Source organism: Falco cherrug, chromosome 6, assembly GCF_023634085.1.
Source record: "Falco cherrug isolate bFalChe1 chromosome 6, bFalChe1.pri, whole genome shotgun sequence".
Taxonomy (NCBI): Eukaryota; Metazoa; Chordata; class Aves; order Falconiformes; family Falconidae; genus Falco; species Falco cherrug.
The window spans coordinates 46,254,700-46,276,723 of record NC_073702.1 but is presented as its reverse complement, the minus strand read 5'-3'; the positions used below and the strand labels follow the sequence as shown (position 1 = coordinate 46,276,723).

The 22,024-nt window shown below is 39.8% G+C and overlaps 1 protein-coding gene across 2 annotated transcripts in view; it reads right to left on the bottom strand.

Moving 5' to 3' along the window:
- Nucleotides 1-2,040: 2,040 nt before the first annotated feature.
- Nucleotides 2,041-22,024, bottom strand: part of ESR1 (estrogen receptor 1) — a 197,338-nt gene continuing 177,354 nt past the window's right edge. The window contains exons 7-9 of one of the 2 annotated variants that reach the window (XM_005446565.3): nucleotides 15,565-15,698; nucleotides 8,619-8,802; nucleotides 2,041-7,261 (exon numbers count right to left, since the gene is read on the bottom strand). In XM_005446565.3, coding sequence (XP_005446622.2) covers nucleotides 7,027-7,261; nucleotides 8,619-8,802; nucleotides 15,565-15,698 — 553 coding nt within the window. In that variant the 3' untranslated portion in view covers nucleotides 2,041-7,026. Of the gene's footprint in view, nucleotides 7,262-7,808; nucleotides 8,534-8,618; nucleotides 8,803-15,564; nucleotides 15,699-22,024 lie in introns of those variants that run through there. The other variant, XM_027815754.2, reaches the window with a different exon arrangement.

Here is a 22,024-nt window from a genome sequence, read left to right as displayed (position 1 = left end):
AAGTGAAGGCATTAGCAGAATGACACTGAAATACTGCAACACAGAGATCTTACGAGGGACATGAGAGCTAGTTAGTCTTACTTCTGCTGAGATAGTGCTGAATGTTTTTATTTTGATGGTCAGTTTTCCTGATGACTTCATGAACATTTTTATACTTGAGTCTGTGTCTGCAGGACGCCATGGTGAGTGGTAGTAATTGGAGCCTGGCTGAGCATTAGAAAAACCATGTATACGGTGCCCTTCCATGGGCATTCTTTCTCTGTGAACACACTGATGAGTGTTATTTTAAATGTTTGGATTTTTCTCTTCCCTTCACTGTGTGGGTGGTGGAGACAAGCAGTGTAAGGCAGAGGAAAGAGATTTAAGACTTTTCCAGCCTAAAAACCAGCTGCTTCATGGGGCTTTTAATGTGGCAGTATCTGGATGAAAAAGAAAAAAAATAATCCAGCATTTAGTTTTGAAGAGTAAGCATGGTCACAAGGTTTTTAAAGAGGGAGGGTGCCCCACTGGCTGCGAACACCAAGTTGTAGCCTGTGAAGAAGCTGGTGTCATTGCACAAGGGAATTGCCTTAATTGACAGAAAAGTAAAAGTGAAATACGTTCTTTGATAATGTCTTAATTATGTCATACCTTTCTAATTAGTTAATGGAATAAAACAGACTGGAACAAGACGCGCATCACCTGTTAGAAAGGAGAGGAAGCAGGGGTGTGGGGGGAACCCAACGCATGTGGCTGCGTGAATGTGTATGGGCTCCCTCAAGGCAGTAGGCAGCTCCTCTGCAAGACGCTGTGTGTGTAGCAAGGGAAGCGAGAGCGATGGGCCCGGTAAAGGTGAGCCAGGAGTTTCGTCTGCAAGAGCTCTGCAGTGAAACGGAAAGGTATGTCCTTGCTGTATGATTTCTCAAATTACTTCACCCAACAGACATAAGAAATCGGGACTGAAGCTGGAGTCCCTGCTGGATCCTAGCTGTGGAAATGTGCCCAGAGCCTGGCTGTAGAGACCCTTTTCCTGGTGGGTTCCTTCTCTGGGGGGTCTGAGCAAGGTGACATCCATCTTCTCCCATCACAGAAGACATGTGGTGGGAGGGGATGAGGAGGGAGATGGACTTTTTTGTAGTTCTACCCACTGACAGGGCAAGAGGCAGCGGGCACAAATTAAACCACATGAAATTCCATTTGAGCACAGGAAAACATTTTTTAGTGCGAAGGTGGTCAAACACTGGACCAGGTTGCCCAGAGAGTTAGTAGAGTCTCCTTTTGCGGATATTCAAAACTCGATTGGATGTGGGCTTGAGCAATGTTCTGTAGATGACCCAGCTGTGAGCCGGGAATTGGACTAGGCAATCTCCAGCGGTGCCTTCAGCTCAGCTGTGATGCCATGTGGTCAGGTTGTGCTCCAGAAAGAGATGGCCGAAGACTGCCTAATCTCAGGTGTTGCACAATCTTTCGCCTGCCTGTTCAAATTGTTACTATTTTTTCAGGTGTAAGTATGCCTAGACTTCAGGTGCTTAGTTTTTAATTTAGGAGTGTCAGGTCTTTGATTTTTTCCAGAGTATTCTGTTGTCCAGCTGCTTTTTGGATTAAGCCTGTGAATTTCCAAGCTTTCACTTGGGAAAGAAGTGCCATTTTACTTGATAGTAGCTAACTCACGGTAAGGGGCAGTCAACTACAGAAGGCTAAATTCACACCATTTGTCTCTTCTACCATAATCTGTTTCACTATCCAAAATAATGAATGTAAAACATATAAAATACCAAGGGCATTAAAGCATATGAAGTAATAAGTACTTACGTGGCTTCCCTGGTGTCATTAGGAATACTGGAGATCAGACCTAACACATTGTTGGCTCTAGATATGACCACTCTGATGCTTTTTGGGAAAGATGAAGAAACTAATTAAGTAATGGTTTTCATTTAGATGCACAGTAACAGACACATTCTGTTTCTGTTAAAAAAGTGTTCCATTTTGCTGGCTACTGGAAAACAATAAGCAGAGAAGCATATTTTTAAACTGCAAAAGATAACTACTGAAACAGAGTGCTTTGGTTAAATCTTTATTTTCAACATCAAATACATTGATAAAAATCTTGCACAAATCAGGTAGCCTACTGGATTTTTCATCTAGACTTTTTTAGAACATTTTTTAGGTGCAAAACAAAGAAAAAAAAGACTCACCAAAACAAAGACATCAATAACTTTATATGCATCAGTGAAAGAACAGAATACTTCCACAAATACATTGTGGAAGCTGAGCCTATACCAAAGAAAGGACTTCCCTTTGACAGACTACATAGTGCACACAAAAGCATTATAGTATATACAATAAGTTGATACATAAAGTGGCTTGTTAACGTGAGTCTCATGACCAGCAGTCTATCCCTTCATTTTCTGATGGGCACTTTCTGAAGAAACAGACTTCTAATTATAGGCACACAGGAGTACAGAGCATACTAATTTGCAAGATGGCAGCATATAATTTTTTTAAATTTTTTGTTTGTTTCTTTAGGCACATTCAGATGCAAAAGATTTTTTTTTTTTTTTTAAACAGTGCAAAAACAAATACCCTTATGGGCAACAATCACTTTGAAAACAACTTTCAGTATATAAAGCAATCTACATTTGAAAGATGAAAGTGAATTGCGAATAGAAAGGGTAGTACATTAATATTAGGGAAATATTAATTTAAAATTCTCAGATCAATTTGAGATTATACTATAGTTGCAGGTGACAGCAGAGACTAGTTTGTATTATGATACCATTGTTAACATGACCCTTCTTTTACATGTGTTGAACTTCTGTCTGTAAAGCTATACTACAGTCGTAGACAGCATTGAAAACAGCCATCTTTTTGATCAGTGTGTGAAATGCACGTCACAAAGTTCAACTGAGAATACCTTACATATAAAATCACGTTAGCTTTAGGTTTGGGTTGCATTCTTCAATGTAAAGTAGGGTATTATGTACACAAGCGGCTTGCTGTGTTCCTACCAAAGCCTGTGATAAGACTTAGGCCCTAGTGAGGCAGAATTTTTCCTTTGGTGGTAGTTTGTTTCATTTTAAACACTTGGCACAACTCCTTAGGAATCAGTCAGCATCAGTTGGAAAGAATGGATGCTCCAGTACAAACCCTGGCTTGGATGAAGGGTGTGGTTTGGCTTCCCCCCCTCCACCACCCCCAATTTAAAGTCCAGCGGCCTGCTGAAAGTCCTTGCAATATCCTTGGGAGCTCAGTTCAGATGATTTTTTTTTTTTTAATATATTTTATAAATTATTAAACCCCTCAGTGTACAGGAGAAAAATCAAGAGATGTCACTGAAACATAATAGTAAATTTACCACAAACACACACCAAGAAACTCTCCATTAAATTGTTTTACCCCAGTAAAAATCCTGCTTCCCCAACTGAGAGTTTTACCTGAGACAAAGTCTGCAACATGGCTCAAACCACTACAAAGCAGAGTAGCTTTCATGTATTGTTGGAAACTTGGACACCACTAAGTGCTACACATCACACGATCTCCTCTCCGGCCTCCCAAGCTTTTTGTAATAATTCAGTAACAACCATATTCTCAAGCAAAGCAAGTTCATCTGGTCTATTTCTATTTGGCTTGTGCTGGTATTACGTTGCCTATATTTCTGGGGGGGGGGGTGTTGATTATTTTTTTTTTTTACTTTTTCTTTAGAAAAAGATCCACATAAAAACATTATAAAATAATTCTTTCATTAGGTGTCCAGAGACATCACTATGAGTGTTTTGGTAAAAGCATAATTAGCTGCCTTGAATAGTTCTCTTTGAATTTTTTTTTAATTTTTTTTTTTTTTGTACATACTATATACTATTATTTAATATCCAGCACCAGGTATTCAGGTAGTACTGGCTTGTCAGCTGCAAATATAAAGTATATATGTATATATATATATATATATACACACACACACATAAAATAGCATCCTGTGAATTAACAATTACCAAAGGTCAGGCACAATTCTTTGCATACATGAGAGAATAATTCAGAATTACATATGAAAAAGTTGTCATTTTTGTATCATAGGCTTGGTTTAATCAGTTGACTAGCTACATTCAGCTGTATGATATGTGGACGATCATAGCTGACTGTGGGAAGGTTACTATATTAAGGTGCTGTTTCAATTAAAGTCTCATGAACAAGTTAATGACACAGATCCTGAAAATGCCTCAAGGTAAATGAACCTATTACTGGGAATCCTTGGGTGCTCTTCACTGTTGTCACCACAAAGATGAGAGGACTGGTCAAGTCCAAATTACTTCCTTACAAGGGCTGAGCCTAGGAGAGCATTCATAATGAAGACTGTGAGCTGACTGACTATTCCAAGCCACATTTTGATACCCTTCTGCCTGCCGCATACCACTTCAAATGACGCTAAGCCGGCTTCACTGGGGAAATCTGCAGAGTGTAGTGGTACTTGCCCTGTGTAAGTACCATCAGAATCTGCCCCTCTGTTGTGAATTTCTCTCCATGAACTACTTTTTTTTTTTTTTTTTTTCTCCTCTAGGCCAAATTTACATTTAATTGACATAACGAACTGTTCTGGAATGTAGGAAGGGAGGCATTCATGTAAACCAATTTGCCTTGCAGCTTATGAGCTTGATCTGTGTGTTTGGTTGTGGAGAACACCGAGTTTCGCACACAATATTTAAAGAGCAGCTCTAGCGTACACGTGAATGATGATGGTGTAAGCACATAAGTGTAACTACAGGGATTCCTGTGCTCCACTCAGATGTTAACATGCACTTGTTTCAGGGCATTCATGATTTTTCTAACACATTTGAAAACCAGCAACTAAACAAAACAAAATGTGCATTTTTCTTTCAAGGCATTTTAGGAGCCTTCCAAAAGCCCTTAGGTAAAAAATTTGCACACACACAAACACACACGCTCTTACTGAATACACAAAAAGACAATTCCTTCACCACATTCAGAAAAAAAAATGACACTATAATATGCATCAATAAAAGGCCTATTAACTTACAGTGACTGCTTCACATGTTTAGGCTTGCACAGTTTCCAAGGAATCTTCTCAAATATCGGTAACATCTAGCTTTAGAATTTTAAACTGCACGTATCCTCAGGTATGTACATGAAATTGTTATAGACATCACTATGTACATTCAATAAAGAATCAAATCCTTGACTTGGAGCACAAACATCCTATGCCTTGCTGCCTTCACAACTGCTACATAACTCAGTCTCACTGCACACGGACTCTGCTTGTGTAACAGGGAGCGTGATTAGACATAGGCACTCCTGTGTGGCATTAGTTGCATTATTTCCTATATTTAGTTACTACAGGATCTTTCAATCAACATAATCTAACATAAAGGTTTCAAAGTAAAAGCAGTAAAAGAAGCATCTCTGAACCCTTCTCTAGCACTGTGACCAGCTGCTGTGAAGCAGCCTACCCACGTGCTATGAAACATTCTTACTGGTAGGGTGGTCACTTCCAACCAGCTATTGGAATAGTCCCTGGTCCATGGTATCTCCCAAACTGCACCTGTAAACCAGAAGTGCAGACAGCACAGGCAGAGTTTATCACTAATAAAATATCCCTGTCATATGTAAGAATTGTGTTCCAGTAGCCAGCAACATTCCCTGACATGTTTAATTTCCTAGCATAGAGGCAGTCAAACAGCAGCACTGACTCCTACATTAAACAGCACATAGTATGGATTTCTTCAGTCTCTCTACTTCATGGCTTGCTGAAACTCATGGTGTTAGCAGACCTTTTATATATTTACAGTTGGTCTGAAGAAGCTGACTAATCTTTATGAAAAATATGTAAATACATACATGGAGAAAGCCAGATTTATTTTCCTGGACATGGAGTTCCAGAGTCTTCACCATGTCTGAGACTCGTTGCCCAGATCTGGTGTCACAGGTGAGCTGGCTCTTAACAGTGATTTCTGAGCATGCCCCAATGAGAACCAAAGAAAGCCAAGGCAATGCAAAGCCTGCTGCTCTGGCTGTGATGCCAGTTCTCCCAATCACAGCGAGGTCACACTCTACTGAGTGGGATGGAACCATCCCACCCAGCTGTGCCAGTCTTGCACTGGCATCTGCACTCCTTGGTTTGTAGCACAGCACAGCAAAAGACTGAAGCAAGGTCTGCTGAATCATGCCATGTGTGTGAAAACCTTTTATTGTTAAGCCCTGGTGATTTTTGTTATCATCTGTCCTGATTTAAAGGTAACTATGTTACCACTGTTTGTCATGTTGCCCTTGATTTACAAGCTGCCAAGCAACAAAGCGATTCAGCTTTGTAAGATCAGACAAGACAGGATGTACACAATGCAATTCTGCTAAAGGGTATGGTAAGGGGACTTAAGTCGGTACGATCTTGAAAAGGAGTTGTCTGCCAATACAAGCCAGCGAGGTAAAACTGTATTATTCTCAGACAGGGGTTCCTTTCTACTGTAGAAAGAAGAGGGGTGGGAATCTACCTAAACTACCAAGGCAGTTACTAGCACTGCAGTTTCACTATGGCACACTAAGATGCCAATCAACTTTCCATTTACCAACCCCCTACCCCCCCAAAAAAAAAAAAAAAATCATCCAGAATCTCTACCAAACTGCTTCGAAGTTTCAAGCAAGTGAAGGATTAAGTGAGCTCAGAACTTGGGGTGGATGTCAACAAAAGCTGTCATTTACAAAGATACCAACATGCATGGGTGATAAAGCCTATTAATTTATAGTAAAATGAATGTTCCATTTTGATTAGGACTTACCCAATTTACATGCAAAATTAAATAAAAACACTGCAAATTTTAAATCAAGCTAGCCTGACAATCCTTGCTGGCTGTCCATAGCAATGAAATGTCTTCTGTTTAGGATAAGCAATCAATTTAGGCAAGCTCTTGACAAACACTGAAATGGAAAATGCAGGTGACTTGTCATTGGAGTGTTTATGTAGGTGACACTGTAGATGAAATGAAGCATGAAGTAGGTAGTACGCTGCTGGGTTTCTCATACCATTATATATGCTGCTTTTGTTTATATTGTATTCTGCACGTTCTCCTCTTCTTTGCTGTTTATATAAAAAGACTGCAAGGAGTGAGATGAAGCTGATGCAGCTGTCAGCTGGCTCCGGTTCTCCTCTTCCATCGACGCAGCACTCCTGGCTCCTGGGGCATGCAGTCGGTGAGCGTCCAGCATCTCCAGCAAGAGATCATAGAGTGGAACTACATTTTTACACTTCATATTATACAGATGCTCCATTCCTTTGTTGCTGTGGGTTGTAAAGAAACAACAGTTACTTTCCAAATATGCTAAGGGAAATAAAAGCTGTCAGCTAATATAAATTAAACTTTGTACAGAACAACTAATTTGACAGCATAATTGCTGTACGCTCCTGCTACAGTTAGCAGAAGAAAGCACCTTCAAAGACATTTCAGACTGCCCACGAACAAGCTGCCTTCTAAAGGTGGCTCTTTTGCTCTCCTCTGCCTAAAAGGTAGCTTAGAGCACATGGGTTCCTAATTTAGGCACTGTGACTAAGTGGATGATGGGATGAATCTTTGTTTTCCCATAATAAAACCTAAAATACCAGATTTTTTTCCCAGAAAATAGCCGAATTTCTAGCAAATGCTCACTTGCAATAGTATCCATTCACAAAGCTATGGAAACAATAATTAACTTCACTCTGCATCTGGAACTTCCTTAATTGTACAAATTCTTGAGAAAAACAGAAATTATGATTAACAGGAAGACAAAGCAACCCCATAAAAAGACACAAGTAAAAAACCCACATACACGCAGCCCCTGACTTTTTCCTGAAGACCTGTATATCAGCCCAGCAGGTAAAAACTGCATGTTTCAGCTTTAGTAGCTGTGAGATGGTGCTTCCTCTAGTTTTAGTTTTATTAACTGAAACAACAAAAATTAAAATCTGTGTAACATGTCTTGTCCCTTCATAAAGATAAAATTTGTGCTGTGTCTTTGTATAGACTTGTCATGTTATTGACACTCCAGCCGCTGAACAGCTACCTTGAGAGGTAACTGTGTCTGGGAGAGTCAGTGTGCAACTACTCCCAGAGTGCCTCAGGCACCTCACCTCGAACTAGCAAAGGGCACGGCCCTCTGCACTGGCGTTCAATAGATCTGCATTTATCCTCACCCATAAAATTCACACAATTATCCTAATCTCTTCTCTAAAATTATTTGCAATCAAGCCACTTGTGAAAAGTGGCTACATAAAAGTGGTAGTTTTATTAAATCTCATCTTATAGGAGACTAAAGTTTGCAGAACCAGGCAACTGCTACATTAGTATTCTACATGGTACTTTTCAAAAAGAATACAAGATGCACATCACATTAAAAGTAGATTCTGACTACAGCACTGTCAAAATAAGAAGCAAAGGAAAACTAGAAGAAACAAATACAGAAAATGTTTACTCTCCTTTTACACCATAATTCAATGTACTGTTTTGCACACATTCCATACATCTTTATGGAACGTAGACTTTCTTTTAACAGCTCTACGCACAGTTCGCACTCCCACCTGTGAAAGAAAAGCATGTGTGTGCATTTGTGAAACCCCTTGCACAGGACCAGTGCAGGAGGGCTGATTGCGCGCTTGCTCTTACCTCATGTGTCTGATGTGAGAGAGGATGAGGAGGAGCTGAGCCAGTCGTCTGTGTTGCTGCTGCAGAGAAAGACCTGACTTAGCCATTAAGTGTATCAGAGTGTCTGTGATTTTGTCTAGAACACGGTGAATATAGTCTCTCTCTTCCAGAGATTTCAAGGTGCTGGAAAGAAAAGTGTATACACCTGGAGTAAGAAGGAGAAAGAAAACAAACAACAGACAAAAATTATTTTGATGGAGTCAGACTTGCCCAAGGTACTCCTCGTGGCTGGCCTCTTTGGCTGTGTTAAACCATGGGAGCTGACTGTGTGTGAACCCGCCTGCTTGCCAGCCAGGTCACTGGTCTGAATGACCCTGGAGCTTGGATTTGGTCGCTGTGGGCAAAGCAGGAGGAGGAAGACGATGCCTCTTCCCTACCTGGGTCCATGCAAGGTCTGGGCCAGGTGGCAGGCAACAACTACAGCCTGCAGCTAGACCTACCTGTAGGCTGCACTCTTCTCTCAGTCACTCAGCTCCAAAATCTTCAGGAGATGCTGTTGCCCTTTGAAAGCTCTGCAATACTTACTGACCAGCCCAGGCTGTCAGCAGTTTTTACAATTTTCGTTGCTGTTTAATATTTGATCTGGGGGATTTGCTAGTCAATCTAGAACTGAATAATACGTTACCATAAAACATGTAAATAAAATCAGGGTTGTTTACACACACTTGCCTCAAGAAAACCCTCCCAACCAAGCAAGAGCCTTGAAAGCTGTGCTCCTTCACCTGCAAACCTGACTCCTTTAAAAAAAAAAACATGTCCAAAGGAACCTGTATAAATTTAGTCATCTTACATTGCTACTTACTGCTGAAAGTGAGTAGCCTGAAGATTTGGACCAGAAGGAAATTTTGCCAGAAATCAAAACACCTTCAAACTCCCTCTCCAACAGCCCATCTACATCTCCTATAAAGCACTCTAACCTAGGCGTAAGACCTTCTACCAATAGTAATTCTTGAGTCCATGAAGTATATCAGCTTTTTAAATGGGAAATTCTAAACTATTTTGCCTGTTTTATCTTTAATTTGGTCTGGACAACACCACACAGCCAATGTGAATCAGGTCATGACAGCACTGTCAAAATGCATGCCAAAATGCAGCTGGTGCATTCAGCACCGATTTTTTACTCTTCTGGATTGAGCCAATAATTCTAAACAGGTCATGTTACTATCATCCAGTCCTGAGGCAGCAAAAATTTAAGATGTATGTACAGCAATACAGTCAAACTGGCTTCATCATGGTGTGTTCATTGCCCTGTGCCTATACTGTATTTGGCAAAACCCGTGCTTTAGCCCTTCTGTGTCAGCTCACACAGCCAAGAAGACATTTGCATTTGGGAAAAAACTGGTTTCTGGAATTACATGTATTTTTGCTTTTTTTTAAAACAGTCATATACAGCACAATATGCAATGTAGTTTGTGATAGAAACAAAAAAAGACACACAAACACTAACATGCACACATACACAGACATACGTACTCTAGCTTGTTTGTATTGGTTGTAACCTGGGGGTTATGCCATTGGACTTGAAGATAAGATTATTTTGCCATGCATCTGAGCAGTCAGGGAAATTGAGATTTTTTTACCATCTTCTTGGCATACCTCACTTCCTCACATCATCTTGGTAGTTATAGATGTCATGTCCCTGAAGTACCAAGATGATGTGAGGAGGTGAGATATGCAAGTGGGTTTTATGACTTTGGGTGTTATGTACTAAAAAGAAATATAAATTTGTATTTTTGAATGGCAGTGTGAGTGTCTCAGAGTGAGACTGCTTTAAAAAAGCAAAAGGATAACTGAAACACAGCACAGCTCCTGAAAACCATCTGTCAGGGCTCTTAATTTTGGTAGTTAATATTGCTTCAAATTTGATAAATATAGATAGTACAGTGGCCTCTTTTCTCACAAAGCTTTTTATGATTATTATTAGTTTTCCTGAAGTGAATTCACCAGAGAGAAACAGCTCTTGGGGTTTCTCTCAGCCAAATGACTCTTAACCACCCTCACATATGCCTACTAACAATACCAGGCTTTATAGCTTAGCAGGTACCTGTAGGGGCAAGATTCTTAAATATTATTGACAAAACACAGTCCATTAGAAGGAAACATTAGTTTCATAAACCCACAGCGCTTCCAGAGCAGCTTACTTCAGCCAGAGGATGCTATTGTGCCCTTGTGGCAATACCCCTTAGTTTCATAACTTTGAAACCAGCAAAAGAAAAATATCTGTTAGGAGGAATTGTTTCTCACCTAGATCTAGTCCAGAAGCTATTAAAAAGTATAAATCAAAAAAAGCACTCTCCCTCAGAATGTAGAGACTTCAGGCAATTGCCAGTCAATAATTGCCAAGAAAAAACATTATTTGATTTTCCTTTCTTCCCCCCGTACCCGGTGATTGCTCCTGCCCCAGGCCAATGACCACAAATTTCCCCAAAAGAAATGCCAGCTATCCATCTCTCACACACACACAAACATGCACAGGCAGAGTTTTGGAACAAGAGTGAAGAAAATTGCCTTAGCAAATTGAAATTTAACAGTCTCAAAGGTCTTTCCAGGCTCTTAATCTGAAAGCAAGCCTTAGTTGAATAGCTACCAGGTTGTTTTCCAGCTCTTTCTGTAGGTCAGTATTATAAAACAATAGGAGGGAGAACAGAGAAAACACCACCCTACATACAAATAAAGCCTGTTGGTCTGTGCCCATAACACAAAGCTGCAAGCAAAGCAGTGTCCCTTGGGGACTGCAGTGCTACTGTGCCAGCTGTTGGCATATAGTGATGTATTTTTATATCTGTCAATATATATAGTGATATATTTTTGCATATTACCGTGGAAGTGAACGACCTCTGCATATTTTCTGTCACAATAAGCTCCAGTTTGAAATATCTTTACATTTAGAGTTCAGGCTCACAAAACAATACCCAGGACTCTTCTTCTTCCACCATGCTCCATTGCTCTGGATGTGTAGCAAGCTAGGACAAGCTATGAGCAAATTCAGCTCTGTACCATGCATTTGTGCAATCATCCAGCACCCAAAATAAAGAAATAAATAAAAAGCACAATTTAACAGGAGCTAGAGAAATCAGGAGAAAAGAATAACAAACAGTCACGTGGAGTGATGTATCAGGAGGTCTACAGGATGCATAAAATCATCTAAATCTTTTCATCTCTGGGGAGTAACCAGCTAACAAATTGGGTAAATCAGCCGCAAAGACAGACATGACCTACATCCTTGTCTCCAAAATGAACGCCTGTTGCTTTGCCACATAGCACCACTCCTCTTTTCAGACCCTCTCAAAAGTAAAACCTCTGGCATCATGTTGCCCTTTCATGTTTCTAGTACATATTTTCCAGTGTTAAAAAATATCCCTTTATTATTGAGCTGACTTTTTTCAAAAATATAATTTTGATTTTTAGTCAAAAGATTTATTACAGCAGATTTAGAGGAGCACCTTTTAGTTTGTTATTTAGCTAGAGACAATGCTGTCCTTGTTGTTACAGACATGCTGTCGCCTTGATATCTCAGGAAAAAGTTGGGAGTAAACGTATATTGTGCTTTATAAATAAAACCTTCCATCTATTCCACACACTGTGAGTGGAATGAAAAAAATTCACTTGCATTTTGTCCAAGACCACATTGAAAAGGAGTTAAAGATATTAACAGCCTTGAAGGATGTTGCAAACAAAAAAGGGAAAATAAATGTCCAACAGAAACAACAAGCAGCACTACCTCATGTGAAGAGACTAACAGATGTCCAAGGATTTAATAAAGAAATGTTTGTGTACACTCAGTACATTAAGTCCACACAAAGCTTTAGAATGCAAATGCAAGCTGCTTTTAAATATGAAATGTAGCATAATGAGTCCAAATTGTTTAATTAGTCCACTTGTTTAAATCATTTTGAGATCAGCTGGTTTCATTGTATGCATAAATAATACAGATAGCGTAAGGGCCAAAAATTAATTGTGTGTTTATCTGCCATTTCTTTAGTAGAGCATTTGTGCATATTTACAATTTACATGTGCAATCATATTAAAAAAATCGGGTTAAGGGAGGCTTGCAGGTCGTCGAGTTCAACCTCCTGCTCAAATAACAGTAACTTCAGGGTTAGGTCAAGCTGCCCAGAGCTTTGCCCTGCTGAGTTTCTCCAAGGATGGAGATCCTACTATCTTTCTGGCCAACCTGTTCCAGTGCTTAACCTCTCACTGGGAAGACTGTTCTGTTCATCTGGTCAGGGTCTCCCTTGCTGTGGTTTGCTTCCCTTGCAGCTTATCCTTTCCTTGTGCACCTCTAAGAAGAGTCCGGCCCTGGCTTCTCCCATAACCTGTTCATCAGCTATCTGAGGATTGTAGTTAGACCCTTCCCTTGTGCAGGATGAACAAACCCAGCTCTCTCAGCCTCTCCTCAAACACCACATATATTATGTGCTTCAGAGCACATATTTCATGTGTATTCAACACTTTACCTAAGGAGGCTGGCTATATTCTGTGAAGAACTCATCTCCAGAATACATTCTCAAGTATCTGTGCCAAACGACACTTGCACTTAAACTATTACACACGCTCCAAACCAAGCCACTTATCTCTGTAACGCAGCCTAGCCTCCTAATTTGGCATCTAAACTTGCATCCATATTCCCACTACTTAGTAGTTAACTCCTCCGACAGTAATAAAATTATTTGGTTATAAGAATGCAAAAAGTGAAATGTAAAATTATGTTTATGCATAAAGGCAGTTACAGGCAATACAGACATGCATTCTATGGCCATATATACATACACATTCAGTTTACAGGGTACTCAGACATACTACAAGTGCAGCATGCAAGCCAGAGCAGTATACCATGATCTGCATAAAAATGATATAAATTACTTTTGTCATGAACCTGTAACAGCTCAACTCAAACCACGCCCTCTGATGTATCACTGTCAAAGACTTCTGAGCAGCTATAAATTTTCATTTAATGTAAAAAAACCCCTACAACCAGATCACACCCAAAATCAGTTCAACTCTGACCTTCCACCACACAGAGCACCTCTGATATGATCCTTGAAGGAATGAGGATCTAATATCTCCTAGCCTCACTCACTGGTCTCACCTCTCTTATGTGCAGAAGGAGATTAGCCTGTGATTATCACTGAATTCACTTGGTATATTTTTTTGGACAATTTTTCCTAAGGGATATCTTGAAACAAAAAAAATCCCATTAACAAAGCGAGATGTGCTTATAGGATAGCTGGTAATGTCTAGCAGAGCTTTGTCTAACTAAAAAATTTAGGTTTCTGGATCAATATTAAACACAACAGTGGCACAAAAACTCTCAACAGCATGGCTTGAAGTCTGCACGTTCAAGATATGAACATCTAATGTGTTTTATTCAAACTTCTGACTCTATTCTTTTTTCTAATTCAATATTTCTATAAATCAATTACATAACCTAGATTAATTTAAAAGGATAATAACATTGAATAAATAGCATATATTAGCTAAAAATCTGCAGGCACATCACTTTTCAGGAAGAAAATTTGACTCTAGGAAATATTATGTTATAATTATCAGGGCAATATAAGGAGATTAAAATGTCAAACAGTAATTACAATTGTCACACCCTTGCATCCAAGATAAAAACAATAGGCCTTAATTCCTAATATGCCAGGTGCTTGCCTCAGATGTCATTTTTTGGTCATTAGATGACAATCACAACAAAACCTGAACCACATTAATACCTCCTAGATCATAAATAAAATCTTTACATCTGATTGCATAAATAATTTTGCTTGAACACTTTTTTTTTTTTTAATGAGCAGACCAAGTCCAAGTTCCCGTAAGTGAAAAAGCACCTGATCAGTAAAGCAGTCTTCTGTGTTTAGTCTTTAGTGGGAATTACCTGAATTGTATTGCATACAACTTGGGCAACTGACCTCTTAGACCACCAGACAAAAAGAACATGCAGCCTTCCACATATGTTTTGTCTACAGGCTGATACCATCTACAAGTTCAAACCCAAGAGGAAAAGGGGAGAACAAGTGAGTAAATCATCAGGTCTGGGAAACTCTGGCATCTTTGGCCAACAGGTAACAACTTAGCAGAGAACTGACTCGAATTCTGACTTTGGTGCCTGTGTTATTATTTCAGACCTCTATCATTTCCACTAGAACACAATGGACCTCATTTCTGCATTTAAAGATAAATTGTGTGGAGGTTATTTTCCATTTAAAACTGAAAAGGAACCTCTAGTATGCAACAAATTTTCAGTCACAAGCCACAACTTGAGTCTGCTTATTTCAGTCATCTCATGCATAATTCAAGTCAGCTAACCTTACGTATTATTTATATCTATACATACACTTGTTATCTAGTCACCTATTTTTGAAGCGTACTTCAGAATGAGTTTTACAGCCCCAAAATACTTATCAACTATAAAGGAAGTAGAAAGTGATGACACCAGTTTTAGATGCCTGTATTTTAATATAAACCAAACCATGATAAACTCAGCCACATTTTTGTCATTATTTCCCTTTATTTTGCCATCATCGAAAAAGGAAGGTGTAGATTTACGAGTAACCATTGCCTTTGGATGACCTAAATGTGGCTCCGGCTACCCCAGTGTCTTGTAACCAGAGCTTTAAGACCCTCCAGCACCTAGCTCAAAACACTGCTCTGATTGCCCTTCACATCAGCTGCATGCAGTGGGTCAGCTACGTACTGCATTAATTTGCTGGGTCCCATCTACACCACTGAACAGGCTTGCCCTCTTCCACCCCTGCCTCGTGGTTCTGCCTGCATCTATGGTGACAGCCCGCTTTTGATTGCTGCTGTCTCAAAGTGAAAATGTCATCAGTGACAGCAAGCAGCATTCAAGCACATGCAAGGAGCAACCGCAATTATCCAAGGGACAGAAAAGCACACCACTTACCAGAATTCAGCAGGATGATGGACTTAAGGCACACAAATTCCTCCCCTTGAAGGTTCATCATGCGAAACCGGGCAGCAGTAGCCAGCAGCATGTCAAAGATTTCCACCATGCCCTCTACGCATTTCCCTTGATTCCTGCATGAAGGGAAATCAAGGAGGAAATATTCACAGCTGTAACCTGGTGGCAGCATGAGGTTTCTATCACCCTGGATCATTCCTCTCCCATTTGATTTCATTAGTTCACTAGCTAGCATGTGACTTCCCACTCCATGCTCACTTGGTGAATCTGTTTATCTTTGTGATTATATATATATATATAAAAATACTGTGTATATATTATATTATTATGTATATATGTAACTATGTTTATTTCTGATAATTACATGTGTGATTTCTAAAGTATAGTTCTCAATATCCCACATAAAATGAATAGATAATTAAATACTACAGTCCCCCCAAAAAAGTTGATTTCATAAGCTCATCACCAAGACATTACTGTGGTGGAACATAAGAGCTTGGCTTAACCAAACATTTACATTGAGAAAAGACTTCTTTAAAAAATACATTTTGGGGAGGGGGGGTGGGTGTTTTGTGTGTGTTACTTTGCTTCCTCTTTCCTTTTCCTTTAACTGAAATAGTCCAAATTCTTTGCATTTCTCCCTCCCTAAAGTTTTGTACTTGTTTCTACCTTGCCTTGTAATCTGCAATGTTCCAACATGCTTCTCCCATGTTTCTTATATCAGCATAATGCCTCCTGAAAGAATAAGCTTATTGATGAGCTCAAGAAGGATTTATGAGGCAAAATTCTTGCCTGTATGACTGATTTAAACTATCCCTTCGCCTCACAAATCAGGTAACTTTTTACATTACAGCATCAATCACAGCTAAAGTTTGGGAAATCTTAAAGTTTTAATTAGTAATGGCAGTTAACCACTTCCCTCTGCTCACAATTCTAGGTATTCTCTCTCACTAATTTATATCTTGCATATTCAAGCTCCAGTTCAAGAATTAATGCAGATTGCTGTTATTTTTAATGAAAATTTAGTCTGTAGATTTTCTGGTCATAGGATTTTACATAATTTATATTGCTACCTTTTACTAAAAAATACCTAATTTTACTTCTATTAGAACTCCTTGAGTGAAACTTCAACCTGTAAGAAAAGTGATCAGATCTGCTGATTAAGAATATACTGTTTTTTAGATATGGCTTTGAAGATCATTGCTATAGGAAAATACAAAAGAAATTTCAAATAATCAGATGGCTATTCCACCATAATGTGTAGCGTAAACATAGATTAAGCATCTTCCTAATCTCATTGTGACAAAACCAACACTACCAGTCATGACACACCTGACTCGGACCTGATACAGTCATGCTGTTGAGACCCTGTAGCTAATGTCTAAACCCACGCCAGACCCTCAGACAAAGCAGTCATCTTTCTTTTTGACTACATCTTGAGAAAATTCTTGCACTTCTCAGTCATGTCTAAACCTAAAATTGAGTCAAAGGAGAGATGGTATCTGTGAGCACTTGTATACCGATCTCCTTTGAAGTTCAAATCCCTATTCTGCTTAATGTGGTGATTGTACATAGATCTACACCTCCCTTCTCCCAGAGCAATGCCTATGAACCAGTGATTATAGCACATGACAGAAGCTAGTTTCATCTGCTTTCAGAGATATTTAAACAAAGCAGGACAATATCAAGAAAACCAAATTAAATACTCCCTTAAACAGCGAGTAAATTTTTGGTTAAAATACAGTAATATTTGGAAATGTGGGAGCCCAAGCAAGTTTCCCAATCACTGTTACAACAGCTCATGTCCTCTGACTTTTCTGTGAGAAAGAGGTGATCTCCAGCCTTGGCAACGGAGCTAGTAGAAAAGTATGTTTAGTAAGGAGGATGGGTTGCTCCTTGTCACCTCTGGTCCCTATAGGCTACCAGGCAGGTGTATGCTGAGCACTCCTGAGAGTGCCTAGTTCTCCCCATGCATTTCACTAGCACTTAGCTCAGAACTTGATTTGGGTTTGACAATGCAATTCTATGGCCTTTCGTGGCTCTTAAAAATTTCACTGAAGAAATGGTGATTCAAACTATAGCAGCTTCTTGGATATGACCAGCAACACTGATAATTTCAATATCAGGTTCCTACAGACGATGATAAGCAGTGCAGTGTAGAAGGTCATGGACAAAAATCTGTTTTAAGATTAGCAGGCAGGCAGACTCCATGCTATGTTCCATGTAAGGTATGCGATGCCTTTTGCACCCTCATTTACAGTGCCCTGACCAATGAGCTGAACTAAAGGAGGGATCTCAGCCTGGTCTACCTGAACCTGGCTTTACTGAAATTCACAGTTCTGCCTCTTTTTCCTGAAGGCTGGATCTGGACTCAGATGGGGAGTTTTCAATGCTTTGATGACCAGTCAGTTACACTGTTCAGTGCTGAGTGTGGAGACCTCTTCAGCAGTGACCATCTTGCTGCTCTGATGAATCCTGCTTAGGCAGAATAAAGCTGAAAAACTGAACTGGTTGGATTTAAGTATATTCCTCCTCTGTTTGGACATCAGTAAAATAAACAAAGACAGAATCATATTTAATAGCACTACTGTCAAATAAATAAATAATAATATTAGAAACATAATAAATCAGGCACTCAAAGTATAAGAAGACAACCAGTTTCTACTACCTCAAAATCTGTTCTGTCTGCTAAAATTTAAGTCCTATGGAAGTAAAACAAATGTGAATTTTTACAATGGGACAAGTTCCACTGCTTCTGAACCACTATTTTTGCCTGTAACAACAGAAAGATTAACTTTGCATATATAGAGTTAAGCACAGTTTTGGAGGACTAAAAGCCTTTAATAGTTTTGCATTAACATAAATAATTCCCCAATAAAGGTCAGTTTAAGAATTTAGAATTTTGGGATTACACAGAAATGAAAAGTTTCAGTGGATCATATGGCAAATGACTCATATTAAAGAAACTCCACATCTCCACGGCTGGTGAAGACATTTACTTGCTTCCTAAAAACCATCAATCTACTGCCAACCAGTATTCAAAACAGTTCAAAATATTACAGTCTGAACAAGTCACAAAATCTGCATAGGCAAGACCACAACTGAAAAAAACCCTCTAAGTTATTTGTAAAACGAGACCTTTCAAAATGCCTTATGGCAACTCAAAACATGGAAGAGACATTTTGATAGCAAGCAAGAATTATTCCTAGGTGCTTTTTTACAAAAATAGTTCAATAGACTGTGGTTTACAACATCAATATTCCAACCAAGACCCTCTTGCTGACAAGTACAACCTCTGAACAAAAATGTCTAGTCCTACAACATATAGTCCATGTGCCTAAATCTCCACGTGTGTCTGTTTCCCACCAACTGAACTCATATGGTAGTTGATAATTAAAAATTCTGTACTTTTAGGAGATTCTAAATACTTCCTAACCTCATTTACTCTGTTATCTGCTGAGTGTGAAATACCAGGCTACTCCACAAGAAAAAGAAGAGTAATTCTTCAGGTAAAGTACTTTAGGTGAGGTTAGATGCTTAGCTTTATGTATTTATGTGTGCAAGCAACAATCTAGAATTTTCTGCTTTATTTTCAGAGTTAGGCAGCAGATCCAGCTCCACTGAAATCAGTGGGAACTGCAGGAGCTTAGTATCTTTGAAACACAGGCTTCTAATCAAATGTTTTTATTATCTACTTGCAACACTGATTTTCTTTGTTAACCAACAAAAGCTGTCTGAAATAGGAATCTCCAGTTCTCCTCAATTGCCTTCTAACGCAAGCTGATAGTATAATCACATCTTCACATATGTCCAGTTGATAGGAAGGCCTATCTAGGAAGGCCTAGATAACTTTCCTGAAGGACAAATTAGCAACAGATTTGAAAATTATTCTTATCCCACCATCATGCTGTTGTTTTTGTGTACTCTCAGCTTACTGAAAACAAAACAATAAAAGATTGTTTACTGCAGAGTGTCAGACTGTATTCTCAGAAGAATCCTTAACTCTTGGCTATTGGGAAATGTTTAGGAAAGTTAAAGCATGTGAATTAAAGATCTTAAGTTACTGCATAAAAGTACTATGTGCATTAACGTTAGTAAGTCTACAGACTCACAGCATCATACAGGCTGGAAAGCAACTCAGGATTTCTTCAATCCAACTTCCCACTAAAAACAGGATCAGCTCACTCAAGGCTTTATGCAAGTCTGGTCTTGAAAACCTCCAAGGATGGACACTGCACAACCTCCCTCAGCTTAATTATATCCATCATCATGGTTTTTTTCTCCCCTATATCCAGTCAGAACCTCCTCAGCTTCAATTTATGACTCCTGTTTCTCAGGCTTTCACTGGGCATCTTAGCAAAAAGCCTTGTAGATTTTAGGTTAGGCATGCTCAAACCGTATCTCTTCTCCAAGCTGAACAAATCCACTTCTTTCAGCCACAAGGCATGTGCTCCCACCTTGGTGGCTCTCCACTAGGTTTATTGAAATTTATTAACGTCTTTCCTCTAATGAGGGGCACAAAGCTGGATGTGATATTCCAGTGATAGTCTAATGAGTGCCAAATAAAAGTGGATAATCACTTCCCTTGCTCTATTGCCTGCGCTACCACTGATACAGTCCTAGATACTGTTGGCCTTCACTGCTGCCATGTTGCCATACTGGCATACGTACACATTGCTGTTCCCCAGGCAGTTAGGCCCCAGCTTGAACAGTGGCAGTGGATTAAGTCCATCACAGGTGCAGGACTTCACACTTCTGGCTGAATTTCATAGGGTTCCTGTCAGCCCATTCCTCCAGCCTGTCTCGATATGGCAGCTCTGCCCTCAAGCCTACCAACTGCACCCCCTACTTTGGCGTCACCTGCCAGTTTAAAGACTGTGCACTCCATCTCCTCCTCCAGGTCACTGACAAAGACATTTAACAGGACAAATCCTAAGATAGACCCCTGAGTAACTCCAGCTGTAACTAGTATTGAGGTAGAGTGTGAACAATTTTATCACACAAGGCAATCAGGTTGGTCGGGCTCAATATGCCCTACATCTATGCTAATTCACACTCACTATCTTCTCCTTCCTATTCACATAAAAAACTTCCAAGAGAACGTGCTGTATGATTTTCCTCATGATAGAAGTGATTCTGACTGTAGTTCCCAGACTGTCTGTCTGTCTTCTTTTGGAGACGGGCACAACGTATGCCTTTCTCCAGTAATTGAGGACCTCTCCTGGTCTCCACAGCCTTTCAAAGATGATAAACAGCCTCGCAATGACATCATCCCACAATCTTGGATGCAGCCCATCCCATGGATTTGTATGTGACAAGACTTCTTAAGAGATTCATGAGTCACTCCTCTTTTACTAACTCATTCCTCTCCTCCTTGAACCCTGTATGTAGGAATGAGAACTTTTATTTTAAAGTCTTGGGAAAACCCTAGGTATCAGGAATGGCTTTTACAGAAACACAGGACAGACAAGTAAACATTAAGAAGGAAGGATGTTTTGGTGAGGTGAACAGGGACTTAGGGACAAATTTTCCATTCAAAGGGAAAAACCCAAGTAAGCACAGATGCACACATCAAACCAAAGCCTGACTGTGTATTTGTTTACCGTCTGGCTTCTTTGCTCATGGTTCTTCATTTGATGACAAGGGATTGCCAAGAACAGATGGGATCCACCAGACTAAGAGAGGGAAGGTCACCTTCACAAATGGACTTAGTAACTTGGTGAGGAAGCTGCTAAACGAGGCTTGTCACAGGGTGTGCTCCTCAGCCTAAAGGTGGGTTAGGAAACAGTGGAGGTATGATTGAGAAAAAGCTGCAGGGACAACATCCACATCCCCAGTTACAAAGAAGGGTATTCACAGACTTAACTCAAATGCCGGTGCTCTAACACAGAAGGGGAGTTGGAAGTTCGTACAGAGTCAGACAGCTGTGATGAGACTAGAAACACAGAGGCTTGGTGGGATAGTGCACAAATCCGATCAGATAGCACACATGATTGGAGAATGGTCATGGATAGGTACAACTTGGTTAGGAAGGACAAATATGGGAGAGGAAAAACTTGAGCTTTACATAAAGGGAGACCCCTGGCTGCAACAGACCAGAACCAGGTATCAGTAAGGAACCAGAACCACAGATATCAGGAGACTCTGTGTATCCATCAGAGGAGAAATTAACACTGATGACTGGAGGGGAGGGATTGCTACAAACTGTCTGACCAAGAGTATAAAGTGGATAAGTTTTCCTATAAATAAGTCATAGAAGTGTCCCAGTCACTGGTCTACAGTCTTGTGGAGGATTTCTGCATGGATAGATTGCAATCATTGGCTGGAAGGTCAACATAGCGTTGTGCAAGTAATCCAGAAAGTTTCTGGACTGTGTTGATGATCACTTCCCAAATCAAACAGCACAGCAGCCAACCAAGGCCGATGCTCTATTGATCCACTC